We start from the raw sequence: 16,686 nt of genomic DNA, 5'->3' as shown, positions 1-16,686 counted from the left end.
AGAAAACACAACAAAATACATAATCCAGACTCTCTGTGAATTTTCCATTTTTACGTGGCTTATTTTTACTCTATCACTTTACTTCTTTTAATCTATAACTATCTGTACTCTGTCTCTTTAAAGACTTTAACCTTTTTTTTTTAAGGCATTAACTTTATTCTCTATATTTTCTTTTTCTCTCTTTTAAGCCTACGTGAGCCATTTAAAGGCCTTCTATGTCTGAATCTTTTCTATTGTGAATCTGTAATTTTTTACTATCCAGGAGCATTTCTTAAAAGGTTAACCACTTCTTAAAATAATACGGTACTGCCTGTTTACAGCCAAGTCTAAACCTTAACTGCGCTGTTATTATGGTAATTGCGATAGACCTGTCTGAGCTCAGTACAGTTCAGCATGGCGGAGCAGAGCCAAAGCCGCTCCTGCCTCAGTCATTTGGTGCCCCTGAGCCGCACACAGTTCCAGGCACACAGCAGTCGACATTGGAGCCGCACTCAGCAGTTTAATTCTGAGACTGAGCGTGCAGCACAGAAACTCTTTTTATCCAAGTTACAGCCGAATCTGACGCGCAGAGCAGTCTGAAAACACCTCTCTCTCTATGGCGGCAGGAATCCGCAAATGCTGTCTCACTCGCCTAAGCCTGATTCCGCCATCTGCCCAGGTGCAGGAAGGGAGCAGTGACGTTGGGCGCCAATCTGTAGTGTGAAACGGCGGGGCTGCGTTCCCGCCGCCCAGTTCCCAGCAACCGGCTAGCTTTCCGCCACCCGGCCGCCGGCTAGCTTTACACCCGAAATAATTACACGGAAACTGTATTCTTTTAAATACTGCCTGGCCCATTATCTGTAGCCTCTTATTAGTTAATTCTTACATCTTCCTTTAACCCATATTTATTAATCTGGGTAGCACCACGAGTTGTGGCTTACCAGGAGAGATCTTAACCTGCGTCCATCTCGGAGAGGAGCAGCATGGAGACTCACTATGGCGACTGCCTGAAGCGTCTCCCTCTCTACTTCCTTGTTCCCACAATTCTGTTCTGTCTACTCCACCTACCTAATTTTCTCTTAAAGGGCCAAGGCAGTTTTCTTTATTAATAATGAAAGTAACACATAAACACTCCTCCATCAGAGTCCTTGTATGCTTCCCATATATACTAGCAACATTAAATGGACTGAGCAGGTTATATACAGGAACATATATGTATTTCTATATCCATATAGTCATGTGATAGTAATTAATGAAAAATTTTTAAGGAGAATTGTGAGGGGTATATGGGAAGGTTTGGAGGAAGGAAGGAAATGGTGAAATGTTTTAATTGTATAATAATTTAAAAAAGAAAAACAAAAAATAAATTAACCATAATTATTAATACATATATTTTGTATATTATATATAGTAATCTACTGAAGTCATAAAATTACTATGAAATTTATTCATCACAGTTTCTTTATGGAGATTGTTATTTTATTGCCTATTTCCCAGAATTTTGTGCAGTTAACTAAAATAGTAGAATCATAGCATCCACAGAGATCAGTAAGAGCTTTTGATATTCTTTTTTATAGTTTTATTTTGATAACTTTCTATATGATAACTGATATATCTTAAACACCCCAACAAACAAACAAACAAACAAAAAACTCAAAAGTTTAGAATTTTGGTCCTGAAGAACTATTTCATCATTCTGTTTAAACCATGGGTATTTTAAATTCAAAATGTTTTCTACAGTATTTGGTATTTTAAATATTTTTACAGGTGTATATGTGCGTGATATTGATGTGGGCATATACATGTATGCATATGCGCAGGCACAGCTGTGTGAACATGCATGTATGCATATGTGCGGGCACACCTATATGAACATGCATGTGTACATGTGTGCAGGCACCGCTGTGTAAACATGCATGTGGAGGCCTCAGGTTGACATAGAATGTCTTCTTGTTTTCCACCTTATTTATTGAGACGTCATCTCTCACTGGAGCAGATACACTGTGGCAGGCTCCTCTAGGGAGCCAGCTTATCCTGGGAATCTCACATCCCAAGTTCTGGGACTGCAGATGGGCCCCCAGACCTGCCTGGATTTTACACATGCACAGTGGGCTCTGATCTTCTGTCCTCACACCTGCATGGCAAGCGTTTTGTGCAGTGAACCATCTCCCAACCCCAAACACATTGCAAAGTTCATTTTTGAAACTGATGTATACAAAGTTACAATTTCCTGTGTTTATATATGATATAAAACCACAAATCCACCATGGTAGGGGGTTAATTTTATTGCCTCTAGTTCTGGTGGTTTTTGTTATTGTTGTTTTTCTGATAAACCAAAGAATAGTCTATAAAATGCAGGTCTTCACATTTTTTTTTTCTTATCAACTCTTTTTCTTCTAAGGACTTCCATTTTCTCTCACCCTTTCAGCCCTCCATTGTAATCGCACATTCACAGGGAAATTTCTGTCACTCGACCATACTGATTCACTCATGCTGGAAATTACGTCGCAGTTGTTATCTTTACCGCACAGGTTACGAGCCGTAGTTTATTTCCCTAATCACCACGTAGAGCCCGGTCTATCAATCTTAACTCCCCTGCAATGCAGCTTCTCATGCTTCCCTGCATATCACGCAGGCCCTAATAGCATTCTGAAACGCGGTAAACATGAGATGGAATTGCTTCGATGTAATTAAAAAGGGTGACACTCACATATGTCACCGGGGGTTACATTACTTCCTTTGCATTGGGGAGAATCCCTCGCAAGAAATGTTTCAATGGACAGCAAGTTTGATCTTAAAGGAAGACGCAAGGGAAGGGCAAATGACCGTGATCTCTGAGGGGAAATAGAAGCATTGCTTCTTCCTTAGCAAGTAGCTTTAAGTTTCTTCCCAACTGAAAAACTAAAAATGCTTTTGCTTCACTTTCGTGAGGTTTTCTTGTTTACTGTTTTTTTTTTTTTTTAATTTGGTACCAGGAGGCACCATGCAAGCTTCCAAAGGGAGGGGGCAACCAGAAGTTCTACTCAGCCCTGTCACCAATGAGGCACAAGGACCAGCATGGCGTGCTAAGCTTCAGGCTATAGTACTGGCCTGCACATACACATGCGGGTGGAAAAAACAGCTCTCCAGTTGGACTTGCTTCACTTTGGGTTTTAAAAAAGATAGAAAATACATAAACTTTTGTTTTAAATTTTGAAAGCAGGTAGAATTCTTGTTTTTTTCTCCAGAAAATAACATACTTCGTTATGGCTTCCAATATTCGTTACATTCTCATATTATCCTAACTTATTTTTTGAAATGGAGCAATCTTGTACAGTGATTAAAATATTGAGGACATCATCGGAGGAAGCACAAGCACACATATTTGTTCTGCAATGCATTTAGAAGGCTATCATTTAATCGCGTTTCTCTTTTATGTGTATTTGTGTTACCGGTTACTATATTTTTCACTTGTAAAACATTATGAAATACAGAAACCTTTAAAGGAAAAGAAGATGCTTTCACAAATTGTGTTATTCAAGAAATACTATGTTTAAAACATAATTTATAAGAAGTCGCATCTACCACAAGTAAATATTTTAAAAGAAATTTAGATTTTTAAAATATCATTAGAAACTTCTGATGTATTTTATAGGAGATTGATGGCTCATGCCTACAGATTTTGGAATGATCTGAGAATTGCCATGAGTATTATATCTAAACAACTATTATCACTTATCATGTTCAATGGAAAAATAAATTGTTTAAAGCTTGTTGTGTTCAGTAACTCACAACAGACCCATTATACCAGGGCAGCACAATAACACTCTGGGGCAAAGAGTAGATTCTGTCCCACAGTGCAAGATGAGCCTAACCCTGCACGTGTGGGTGACTGCACTAGGAAAGTCCACTTCAATCACATTAAATCAGTCCTGTGTGGCCACTGGATTTCTAAGGGAAACGGTGGCCTTGGGACATAATACTGCTATGTTTCTGGCAGGAAAACCCTGTACATAAACCAACCACACTGAACCTCATAGAAGAGAAAGTATGGAAGCAATATAACACCAGTTGTACCAACACTGAGAGCAATAATAACTACATAGGACCTCCTGAAACTTAGGAGCTTCTGAAAGGCAGAGGAAAGAGTCAATAAGACAAAACGTCAGACTACTGAATGGGAAAAGATCTTCACAAACCCCACATTAGACAGAGAACTGGTTTCCAAAATGTGTAAAGAACTCAAGAAACTAGACATCAAAATAATATCCAATTAAAAATGGAGTACAGATTCTCAACATAAGAATCTCAAATGCTCAAAAGACACTGAACCTCCACCCGGCGATAGATGAAGAAAATGACTGAGCCCCACACTGGAGCACTGGACTGAGCGCCCAAGGTCCTGATGAGGAGCAGAAGGAGAGAGAACATGAGAAAGAAAGTCAGGACAGTGAGGGGTGCGTTCACCCATGGAGACAGTGGGACAGAACTAAAGGGAGATCACCAACTCCAGTTGGAATGGGACTGACGGAACATGCGACCAAACCGGACTCTCTGAATGTGGCCAACAGTGGGGGCTGACTGAGAAGCCAAGGACAATGGTGCTGGGCTTTGATTCTTCTGCATGGACGGGCTCTGTGGGAGCCTTCTCAGCTTGGTAGATCACCTTCCTGGACCTGGGGGGAGTTGGGAGGACCTTGGTCTTAACATAGAGTAGGGAACCCTGATGGCTCCTTGGACTGGAGAAGGAGGGAGGGGTGGTAAGGGTGGAGGGGAGGGGAGGGAAGAGGAGGAGGAGGGAAGGAAATGGAAATTTTTAAATATAAATAAATAAACCATAAAAAATTACTCAACATTCTTAGCCATTAGGGAAATACAGATCAAAACAACTCTGAGATATCATATTACACCTCTTAGAATAGCTAAGATAAAAACAACAATGATAGTTTATGTTGGAGAGAGGATGTAGAGTAAGAGGAACACTCCACTTTTGTTTGTGGGAGTGAAACTTTGTACAGCCACTTTGGAAATCAGTAAGGAGGTTTCTCAGAAAATGGGAATTAACCTACCTCAAGACCCAGCAGTACTACTCTTGGGCATATACACAAAGTATGCACACTCATACTACAAGGACTTCTGTTCATAGCAGCATTATTCATAATAACCAGAACCTAGAAACAAACTACATGCCCCTCTTCCAAAGAATAAATAAAAAAAGTGACATATTTGGACAGTGGAGTAGCACTCAGTCGTCAAAAACCAATAACATCTTGAAATTTATAGACAAATGGATGGAACCAGAAAAAAAAAAAAAACATCTTGAGTGGGGTAACTCAGACCCAGAAAGACAAACATGGTATATACTCACTCATAACTAGATATTAGATGTAAGGCAAAGGATAACCAATCTATAGTCCATGACCCCAGCGAAGCTAGGTAGCAAAGACAACCCTAAGAGAGACATACATGGATTCCCCTGTGAAGGTGAAATTTACAAGATCTGAGAAAATTGGGAGCATGGGGGGGGGGGGAGACAATATGCTGCTTTTTAAATGACATATGGAAAGCAAAATACATAACCAAATAATATCAAGGATTGGAGAGAATAATTGGGATAACTCTAAGGCTTTTTCACTGTGAAAAAAATAATTGTCTTGTAATATGTTTTTAATTAAAACAAATGATGCTAGAATTGCATATACATAGCTCATTAAATTAACCTTTATATCACATCATACCTTACAGAAACCTAACTCAAAAGAAATTAGATTTGTAAACATAATCTGTAAAAGTAAAATGCTATAAACAATCATGGATCTTGATTGTTTCATTTTGTATTGGGAAGAGTTTTTTTATATGATGTATAAAGCATCATCAAGAAAAGAGAAAGTCACATGATTAATATTGAACTTTTGTGATTCATAAGTTTTAAGTTGGAAGAGTCAAGGAAAGATCCACGTACAAAAGCTCATGGAGTCTAGGAAAGGAATGATTGACAGTGTCTAGGAAATGTATTAAATGATGGAACCCTTCAAGACTGGTGACAGCAGGACATGTTCTGCCCAGGGTTAATGCAACAAGGCAATCCAGCGATGCCCCTCCAGCCAGAAGGAGCTAAAGCTGTAGAGGAAGGGGGTCCAAGATCTGCTTTGTCTCCAAGGAAAGTCTCCACCAGCAAAACCACAGGGAGAAAAGTCCTTCTCAGAAAAGTATTTGTCTTAAATGGCCAGCCTCCCCCATCTAGATACCTGTGCTACCATTTGGAATAGGGAGCAGGCAAAGTGCTTGGGCTGCACATTTCAGAGAAGCTAGCATCTCAGAGAACTAAGTGGGAGAGTCATGAAATTGAATGTTAGTAGCCAAATTGGAGGAAATAATTCTCAGATGCTACTCTTTCTCACTTGGCTTTTACTGTTCTTTTCTTAAAATACAGAAACATTTTCAATACAGAAGAAATATACAGTCACCATGTTAGTTGCTACTTACCAATTTGCAAGGAAATGTCAACTCAATTACAGCCCCGCTGAATCATAGACTGTGCAGGTGGCAACTGATTTTCTTTTTTTTTCTTTTTTTTTCCTCATTTTTTTTTATTAAAGATTTCCATCTCCTCACCCTTCCTTCCCCTCCCTTCCACCCATATCCCCACTCCACCCCTCTCCAAGACAAAGAGCCATCAGGGTTCCCTTCACTATGTTAAGTCCAAGGTCCTCCCAGCTCCCCCAAGTCCAGGAAGATGAGCAACCAAACTGACAAGGTTCACAGTGAGCCCGTCCATGCTGTAGAGTTCATGTTCATTGCCATTGTCCTTGGTTTCTCAGTTCTCCTCCACCGTCAGCCACATTCAGAGAGTCCGGTTTGGTCCCCTGTTCCATCAGTCCCATTCCAACTGGACTTGGATGTACTCACTCATAATTGGTTTCTAGCCATAAATAAAGGACATCGAGCCTATAATTCGTAAAAAAAATCCTAGAGAAGCTATATAAGAAGGTGAACCCAAAGAAAAACATATAGTTATCCTCCTGGATACTGGAAGTAGACAAGATTGCCGGACAAAAAATGGAAACTTGCGGGTGGGGTGGGATGGGGGGAGGGGGGTATGGGGAGAGAAAAGTGTGAAGTGGAGGATGGGAAGAGCTTGGGGGAATAGGATGGTTGGGATATAGGAAAAGTGGATATGGAAACAAGGAATTATATATCTTAATTAAGGGAGCCATTCTAGGGTTGGCAGAGAATTGACTCTAGAGGGGTTCCCAGGTGTCCAGGAAGACGCCCCCAGCTAGGTCCTTGGGCAGCTGAGGAGAGGGTGCCAGAAATGTACAGATCCTATTGCCATACTCATGAATATCTTGCATATCACCATAGAACCTTCACCTGGCATTGGATGGAGAAAATGACAGAGCCCCACATAGGAGCACCGGACTGAGATCCCAAGGTCCTGATGAGGAGCAAAAGGAGGGAGATCATGAGCAAGGAAGTCAGGGCCGTGAGGAGTGCGTTTACCCATTGAGACGGTGGGACAGATCTAATGGAAGGCAACTGATTTTCTTGTTCACCAGGGCTCCCACACCCCACTAAGTGGCCAGAAAACCCTCTTCAGAAGACTCAAGGGGAAATTCACAGTGTCCTGTGTGATGGCAACTTGACTGAGTCTAGAAGCAATTGAATGCAAACTGCTGGCTTTTCTTTTATTGTTTTTTTTCAGTTTTGCTTTTGTTTATTTTTCTTAATTTTGTTATTTTAATTTAAACACAAATACAGCATGATAGCATTTTATTCTATGACCTAGTGTCTTCTCTGTCCAGATTAATAATATGATATTCATTAAAGAGTAATTCAGCTAATTGAACTCCAGTAGAAATTATTATACTTTTAAAAACATTTTTCTTAACTTCATCTAAATTATGATCATTTAATAATTTTATATAAAGCGGCTTTTCATAGATTCAATTCTTTTTTAATTTTTTTATTAAAAAATTTACACTTCCCTCCTCATATTCCCCTCCCACTCTCCCTCCTTCCTCCCCCTCTCTCCTTAAGAGAGGGCAGGAAACCCTGCCCTGTGGGAAGTCCAAGGCCCTCCCTGCTACATCCAGGACTAGGAAGCTTTGCATCCAAATAGACTAGGATCCCAAAAAGCCAGTACATGCAGAAGAAACAAGTCCCAGTGCCTTTATCAATGGCTTCTCAGTCAGCCCCCATTGTCAGCCACATTTAGAGAGTCCAATTTGATTGCATGCTCATTCAGTCCCAGTCCAGTTGGATTTGGTGAACTCCCATTAGATCAGGCACACTGCCTCAGTGGGTGGACCAACCCCTCACGGTTCTTCTTTTTTTTTTCATGGTTTATTTTTTTATATTTAAAAATTTCCATCTCCTCCCCTCCTCCTCCCCCTTCCCTCCCCTCCTCCTCCCCCTTCCCTCCCCTCCCCTCCACCCATACCTCCCCTCCCTCCCTCTCCAGGCCAAGGAGCCATCAGGGTTCCCTACTCTATGTTAAGACCAAGGTCCTCCCAACTCCCCCCAGGTCCAGGAAGGTGATCTACCAAGCTGAGAAAGCTCCCACAGAGCCCGTCCATGCAGAAGAATCAAAGCCCAGCACCATTGTCCTTGGCTTCTCAGTCAACCCCCACTGTTGGCCACATTCAGAGAGTCCGGTTTGGTCGCATGTTCCGTCAGTCCCATTCCAACTGGAGTTGGTGATCTCCCATTAGTTCTGTCCCACTGTCTCCATGAGTGAACGCACCCCTCACGTTCCTGACTTTCTTTCTCATGTTCTCTCTCCTTCTGCTCCTCATCAGGACCTTGGGCGCTCAGTCCGGTGCTCCAATGTGGGGCTCTGTCATTTTCTTCATCTATCTCCAGGTGGAGGTTCTATGGTGATATGCAAGAAATTCATCAGTATGGCTATAGGAACTGACCTTTTCAGGCTCCCTCTCCTCAGCTGCCCAAGGAACTAACTGGGGGCGTCTTCCTGGAAACCTGGGAACCCCTCTAGGGTCAAGACTCTTGACAACCCTCAGGTGGCTCCCTAAATTAAGATATATGCTTCCCTGCTCCCATATCCACTCTTCCTGTATCCCAAGCATCCCATTCCTCCGAGCTCCCCCCATTCTCCCCTTCACACTTTTCTCTCCCCATCTTCCCTTGGCCGCGTCTCGCCCAACCCTCAAGTTTCCAATTTTTGCCTGGCGATCGTGTCTACTTCCAATATCCAGGAGGATTACTATATCTTTTTTGGGGGGTTCACCTTCTTATTATCTTCTCAAGGATCCCAAATTATAGGCTCGATGTCCTTTAATTATGGCTAGAAACTGATTATGAGTGAGTACATCCCATGTTCATCTTTTTGGGTCTGGGTTACCTCACTCAGAATAGTGTTTTCTATTTCCATCCATTTGCATGCAAAATTCAAGATGTCATTGTTTTTTTACCGCTGAGTAGTATTCTAGCATGTATATATTCCACAGTTTCTTCATCCATTCTTCCACTGAAAGGCATCTAGGTTGTTTCCAGGATCTGGCTATTACAAATAATGCTGCTATGAACATAGATGAGCAAATGCTTTTGTAGTATGATTAGGCATCTCTTGGGTAGATTCCCAATAGTGGATTTGCTGGGTCCTGGGGTAGGTTGATCCCGAATTTCCTGAGAAACCGCCACACTGCTTTCCAAAGTGGTTGCACAAGTGTGCATTCCCACCAGCAATGGATGAGTGTACCCCTTACCCCACAACCTCTCCAGCAAAGGTTATTATTGGTGTTTGGGATTTTAGAACTTTAAGTCTTTGAAGAAAGAAATTGAAGAGGATACCAGAAAACGGAAGGATCTCCCCTGCTCGTGGGTTGGGAGGATCAACATAGTAAAAATGGCAATTCTACCAAAAGCAATCTATAGATTCAATGAAATCCCAATCAAGGTCCCATTAAAATTCTTCACAGAGATTGAGAGGACAATAATCAACTTTATATGGAAAAACAAACACAGGATAGCCAAAAAAATCTTATAAAATAAAGGTACTTCTGAAGGTATTACCATACCTGACTTCAAACTCTATTAGAGAGCTACAGTATTGAAAACAGCTTGGTATTGGCATAAAAACAGAGAAGTTGACCAATGGAATCGTATAGAAGACCCGGATCTTAAACCACAAACCTATGAACACCTAATTTTTGATAAAGGAGCCAAAAGTACACAATGGAAGAAAGAGGGCATCTTCAACAAATGGTGCTGGCATAACTGGATGTCAACCTGTAGAAGAATGAAAGTAGATCCATATCTATCACCATGCACAAAACTCAAGTCCAAATGGATTAAAGACCTCAATATTAATCTGAACACATTGAGCTTGATAGAGGAGAAAGTGGGAAGTACTCTACAACAAATGGGCACAGGGAACCGTTTCCTACGCATAACCCCATCTGCACAGACATTAAGGGCAACATTGAATAAATGGGACCTCCTGAAGCTGAGCAGCTTTTGTAAAGCAAAGGACATTGTCACTAAGACACAAAGGCAGCCTACTGACTGGGAAAAGATCTTCACCAACCCTGCAACTGACAAAGGTCTGATCTCTAAAATATATAAGGAACTCAAGAGACTAGACTGTAAAATGCCAATTAACCCAATTAAAAAATGGGGCGCTGAACTGAACAGAGAATTCTCAACAGAAGAAGTTCAAATGGCCAAAAGACACTTAAGGTCATGCTCAACCTTCCTAGCTATCAGGGAAATGCAAATCAAAACAACTTTGAGATATCATCTTACACCCTCACGGTTCTTAATTCCTTGCTTATTTTCTTCCTCCTTCTGCTCTTCAACTGGACCTTGGAGCTTAGTCCGTTGCTCTGATGAGGGTCTCTGTCTCTATATCCATCTGTTGCCAGACGAAGATTTTATGGTGATATTCGAGATAGTCATCAGTGTGATAGTGGGGCAAGGCCAGTTCAGGAACCCTCTCCTCTGCTGCCCAAGGACCTAAGCTGGGGACGTTCTTGTGGACACTGGGATTCCCTCTAGAGTCAAGTCTCTTGTTAACTCTAAAATGGATCTCTTAATGTAGATATCTTCTTCCCTGCTCCTATATCTGCCCTTCCTCCATCTCCATGCTCCCACTCCCTCAAGCTCTCTTCAGTCTTTCCATTCTCCCTTCTCTCTCCCCCCTTCCCTTCTCTTATCCCCACCTCCGTCCCTACCCCCACCCCCATGCTCCCAACTTTTGTCCGGCGATCTTGTTTGCTTTCAGTTTCCAGGTGGATCTATGTATGTTTTTCTTTGGGTTCACCTTGTTATTTGGCTTCTCATTATGCCTATAGTTTGCAAACTGCTGGCTTTTCTATGACAGACTTTCTTAATCAGATTATTTGAAGTGGGAAGACCCATCCTAAATATGGCTAGCAACCCAGAAATAAAGAACACAGAAGAAGGAAAGCTTACTGCCTTTCTTCACCTGCCTCCTCCTCCTCCTTCCTTTTTTTGTAACTCTATCATAAAGGGCTTTTAAAAATTCCTTTCAATTACAATATAATTACATAACTCCTTCCATTCTCTTTTCCCACTCCAATCTCTCTCATGCCACCCCTCAAACTGATGACTTCTTCTTTTTCTTTGGTTAGTATTGTTGTACACATGCAGGCGCACACACACACACACACAAACACAAACACAAACACACACACGTATAACTTTCTAAATACAACCTGAGTCTGGGTAGTGTGCTTTGATGTGATTTCCGGGCTGACCACTTTGGATTGTATAACCATTCTCTGCCAGATGCTCATCACTGGTAGAGACTAATTCTCCTTCTCTCTGCAGCCTTTTGTTTTTAGGCAACTGCTCTGCTTGTTCAGGTCTTGCTTTGGTAGCCATATTATAGATATCATAGGTATAGTTTTATTTTCATTTCTAGAAGACACAATCATACAGCAGACTCCTCAGGCTCTTAAAATCTCTCCCATGATGTTTGCTGAGACTTAGGTACAGGAGTTGTGTTAACTCCATTCTTGCTAACAAGTTAATTTATTTCTTCTGTGGTTGCTGCACTCCTTCACTGATATTAAGACCTGCTTCACTGGGATTCAAATACAAACTTAACACCAATATCTCTCCAGGAATCCCTCAGGCCTTAAGAACCATGTTGGGACTGTTGAGATTTCCAGTTTAGTTGGCTGAGCAATTGCCACATCCTTGGCCATTTTACATAGTTCTTGGCTTCCTCAGCACCTATGGAAGCATGGTTTGAAACTTGATAGCTCAGGAACTCTTAGAGTTTTGAATCCTATAAAACCAACACCACATTGGCACCTAAGTTCTACTGCCAGCTTGAGATGTATCGTACCTGCGTTTATCATAGCTGCAGAAGCTCGTGAAGTACCTGGTAGAACAGTTGAAGGGTTAGAGGTTGTTCTGAACTAGGAAAACAAAACAAAACCGAAACCAACAAAGAAGTTCTTGTGCTCTGTGGTCCAGCTTCTCTCTTAGTGCACTTTTAGCTTTAATTGATGTGGGCAGCCCTTGGTGCTCATCATTGTCAGGAGGTATTGGCTGTATAAGAAGGTAGTCTGAAGAAGTCATGGAAAGCAAGACAGCAAGCAGATTCCCTCCGTGGCCTCTAGGCCAGTTCTGCATCTAGGCTTGGATTCCTGTGTGAGTTTGTTCCCTGGTTTGCCCTGATCATGGACTGTGACCTGCAAGCTGAAATAAACCCTGTTGTCTCCCAGTTTCTTCTGGTCAGCAGGGAAACAAACACGGACAAATGCCTAATCTGTGGTATTTCAAATAATGTCTTGTCTTACCCAAGCCTGGTTCTTTGAGTCTTGTGACTTCCTGTTACTGAAGTTTTCTCTGGTATTTACACTCAGTATTTCACAAATTTTAAACATTAGTAGTTGTAGGCTGTCAATTTTTTTTAAAATCATTTACTCATCTTCCTACGGGCACACTAAATTCCTGGGACATGGAAATTGTGTTTAAGATTTCTGTATGATGCTTCTTCCCAGTATGGTGAAAACCCTAGGTGATGCTCTGTCAATGTTTATTGGATTGAGCTATCAGTCTATCAGTCAGCGTGTTTTCTTGCTTTCCTGTCTTTGCCTGATAGCTCCTTTCTTGTGTAATTACCATCAAATCAGCCTGTTAGCTTTCCACACTCATGTATTGATCCTGTGAAGACTGAAATGTGTTTCAGGGTAGAGGATCAGATGTACTGCTTGCTTTGTTTGTCTTTTAAAAGCCTTTGCTGAGAACAGTAGCAAAGCAAAAGTTTTGGGGGAAGCTGCGGTCATGAGTGTTAGAGTTAGTATCTACAGCGCTGGAATCAGAAGGCAGAGGTAAGCAATGCAGTGGTGGTACAAAACCCCATGGCTAGTGTCAGAACACAGAGGCAACACAGACTTTCCCATGTTCTCACGGAACCGGGTCCAGGCAACCGTGAAGTTTCATGACAGCTTCATCAATAATTATAGTCCAAAGTTTCCAGAGTTCCGTTTATAAATCTGATTGGGTGTAATTGTGAGGATACCAGTCTGCTGAAAGGCTCTTCTTTGATAGTGTGGCCATTGTCTGCAGATTGTTAGTGCACAGCTATTAAATGTAGGGCTCCTCCTTTACTCCACGGGGTGAATGACTGTGTAATCTGCCTGGACTCCCATAGGAGAGCTGCAATCCCCAGCAGTTTCTGAGCTTTCAATTCTTATGTGTGATGTTTGCCCTGGAGACTTCATACTATGGTTGGAAAGGATTTCAGGAGCTGCCTGAGGAACAGCCTGGATGAACACACACTGCCGACACAACTGATGGCTGTACCAGTGTTCCAAGACAGACAAATATTCAAATGAAGTGTGGAAACACATCTTTTTCTGCCCCAATAGCTATCACCCAATTTTATCTCAGTTTATCACAATTCTTAATAAAAATTTAGATTGTTTATTAATTTTCTTAACTCTCAACAGTTGATTAAAAAGAATCAGCAGACATTCTCTTGTCTAATGTGCAAAATAGTCTAAGAAATAAATGTTTTCCCTGAAATTTGAATTGTAATCCTAATTTCTGGGTAAAAGATTGTAAATTGAAGTAACTCAACCATATAAGTCAAATTAACTTAAATTTTAAATCTTAGTTTCAAAAAAAATCTCACAGTAAACAAAGGATCAATCTACATGCATAATGAGGTGCAGGATTAAGATAGGCACTCTGTTAATTCAAGCTAGAAATCTCCTTTCCTGTAACTTTAATGAATATTTTAGAGAAAACTACTGAATTCTAACTTTATCTGGAAAATTGCCTTGGCTGTTTCCAGAGGCTTCTGTGGAGTAAACACCAGCAATAAGACTTTCCCAAAGAAGTTTATAATTTACATTTTGTATTTTCCACAGACTACTAGATTTACAGTCTTCCATTGCCAGCCTCCTCTTAATGAAGACAGTCCTGGATGAAGGGATTAACAATTACTTTTAAGTAAGGATGGGTCTCCTTCACAGTTACGGGCCACAGATGGGACTCTTAAACCGCAGCGTGCTTAACCAACATCAATTTAGCTTCATATGGATTATTTTAAAGACAGTTTTGTGCTCCATAGCAAGCAGGCCTTGATCTGTCCTTCTTTGCCCTCTAAATAATGAGAATGAGGCCTGAAGTTTTAGAAGAGACAAGCCTTACACGGTCCCTTCATGCAAGTTTCTGCATTCTTTGCAAACCGAGACTGATGAACACTCAGTGCAGTGCAGCCCGTTTCTACTTTCAGAAAGGATTCTACAGCAACAGGTCAGTCTCCATGTGTGCTTCTACTGTACTAAGGCGGCTTGAGTGCTAGGCGAGATGGTTCTGAAGATTTGCCTTATAGGAGTCATGACTGTTTAGCTAAAGATTCATTTCAGATGCTCGCGATGAACCCAAAACCACACCAACTCGCCTCAGGTTAACTGTGCTTTTTAAAGTCTCTTCAGATGGACCAGATGGAGAGCAGGGGAATGAACCACATGAAGGTGGCTAGCTTGGATAAGAGGAATGCATACATGGTCCAAAACTGAAAATACATAGAAGCATTTATTTCAATGCTTAGAGTAAATGTTTAGATTAAAACGAGTTTTTATTTTGACAGTCTTTTCATGAGTAACTTTTATATTACTGTCATCGACATTAGCTATCTCTGCTATACTTTATCTCTGTCCTGAGTCTAAAAAAACTTTAGCATCTTATTGGAAATGCCATTGTTGATATAAAATGCAAAGATAGCTGGAGATGGGTCGCAGTGACACCTGTGAAAATCTCACATGGATTGTTTTCAAAATGTTGGTGGTTTTTTTTCTTTTTTTCTTTTTTGGTAATTTGAAGAGCAGAAATGCAGAAATTCTGCTTTACTTTCCCCAAATCATTTTATCCTCCTAAGAAAACACTGGAATCCTTAGCAGAAATGAGAAGGTTTAAATACAAATCAAACCAATGCTCTCCAGAGAGCACAGAAGTTACCTCAAGCAGAACTGAGTGCCCTGGGGTGGATCTGCGCTTAAACAAGCAGGGTTCAGCTCTCCCATTCCTGGTGTTGGCTAGGGAGATGTCATGCTTCTCCCTTTCCTCATTCCTCCTTCTACCCTCTCTGCTCCTGCTTTGGTCCCTCTCTTCCTAGGTTTTGCCCCTGCCCAGCCATGCTCCCTCAGCCCCATTTCCTTTCTCTTCTCCCTTTTCCTATCTCTTCTGCCTATCCCTCTCTTCACCTCTCCCCCTCATATTTTCCATCTGTCTCTTTAGTCTTTACCCTTCCCTTCCTTTCTTCCAATTTCTTACTCCTCTCCCGTCTTCTCTACCTTCTCTACCCATCACCTTTTTTACCTTCTTCCATTACTTTCTCTATCTCTCTCTCCTCCAGGCCTCTCTTTATCTCCTTTTCTTTTTTCCCTTCTTCTGCCCTCTCTCTCCCTAGTTCCATTCTCTTCTTTCCCCTTCTTCCCTTCTCCCTCTCTTTCCTTAGTCCCCTTCTTCATTTTCCTAACCCTACTCTCTTCCTTCCTCCTTCCCCTCTCTCTTCTCCTTCTTCTCCATTTCTCTCTTCTTCTCTCCTTTCCCTCTCTTTCTACTCCCTTCTTCTTTCTTCTCTTTTCCCCTTCTTTCTTCTCATTTCCCTCCTTCTCTTCCCCGCCCCCCTTTTTTCTCTTTGCAGCTCATGTAATGCTCTCCAGGACAGGCAGCTCCTTTGACCTAAGCAGATTATTGTAGCTGCAGGAAGGACAGTCATGACACAGGCAGTCAGCCCAGCCTTTCGAGGAAGAGATTTGTATCCAAATAGGACACTAAGCTTCTCAGCCTTCTGCTTACTTAGCTTGTCAGCAGGATGCATGTCTCTGGGTGTTCCGCAGACTCCTGGGGATCTGGGCAGAAACAAAAGCCTGTGTCAGTTGCTGCACATGTGGGAGTCCGTGCCATTAAAAGGAGCAGTTGTTAATAAGGGCCCATGAGACCTGGGTTTCCTTGGTTTCCACGACAGTTATTAGGTACCGTAGAAATTGAATTGTCTCCCGTGATGCTCTTAGGGGAGGGGGCGCATGAGTGACAAAGCAGTGCAGTTATGACTTGCAGTGAATCGTCCTTCTGAGAAATGTGACACTCCTTGGCTTATCCCCTACATATTTCTAACAATTTCCTTTCAGTGTGCTTGGCCACCGCTGTACAGTGTCTCCAACACTATTTTCCTCCTTTTTATTTAGATCCAAGTTTGGCAAAGCAAGGATATGAACA

At 41.6% G+C, this 16,686-nt stretch overlaps 1 protein-coding gene across 1 annotated transcript in view; it reads right to left on the bottom strand.

The window, feature by feature from the left end:
* The window catches only part of LOC119811586 (liprin-beta-2-like), a 66,923-nt gene extending 55,097 nt beyond the window's left edge, over window positions 1-11,826 (bottom strand). The window contains 1 exon segment of the mRNA XM_042054915.1: window positions 11,658-11,826. Within this exon segment, the coding sequence (XP_041910849.1) occupies window positions 11,658-11,826 (169 nt within the window).
* Between the last annotated feature and the right edge of the window lie 4,860 nt (window positions 11,827-16,686).

This window comes from Arvicola amphibius, chromosome 4, assembly GCF_903992535.2.
Source record: "Arvicola amphibius chromosome 4, mArvAmp1.2, whole genome shotgun sequence".
Lineage (NCBI taxonomy): Eukaryota > Metazoa > Chordata > Mammalia > Rodentia > Cricetidae > Arvicola > Arvicola amphibius.
Note: the sequence above shows the minus strand (reverse complement) of the source record. Positions and strands in the feature narration are given on the sequence as shown.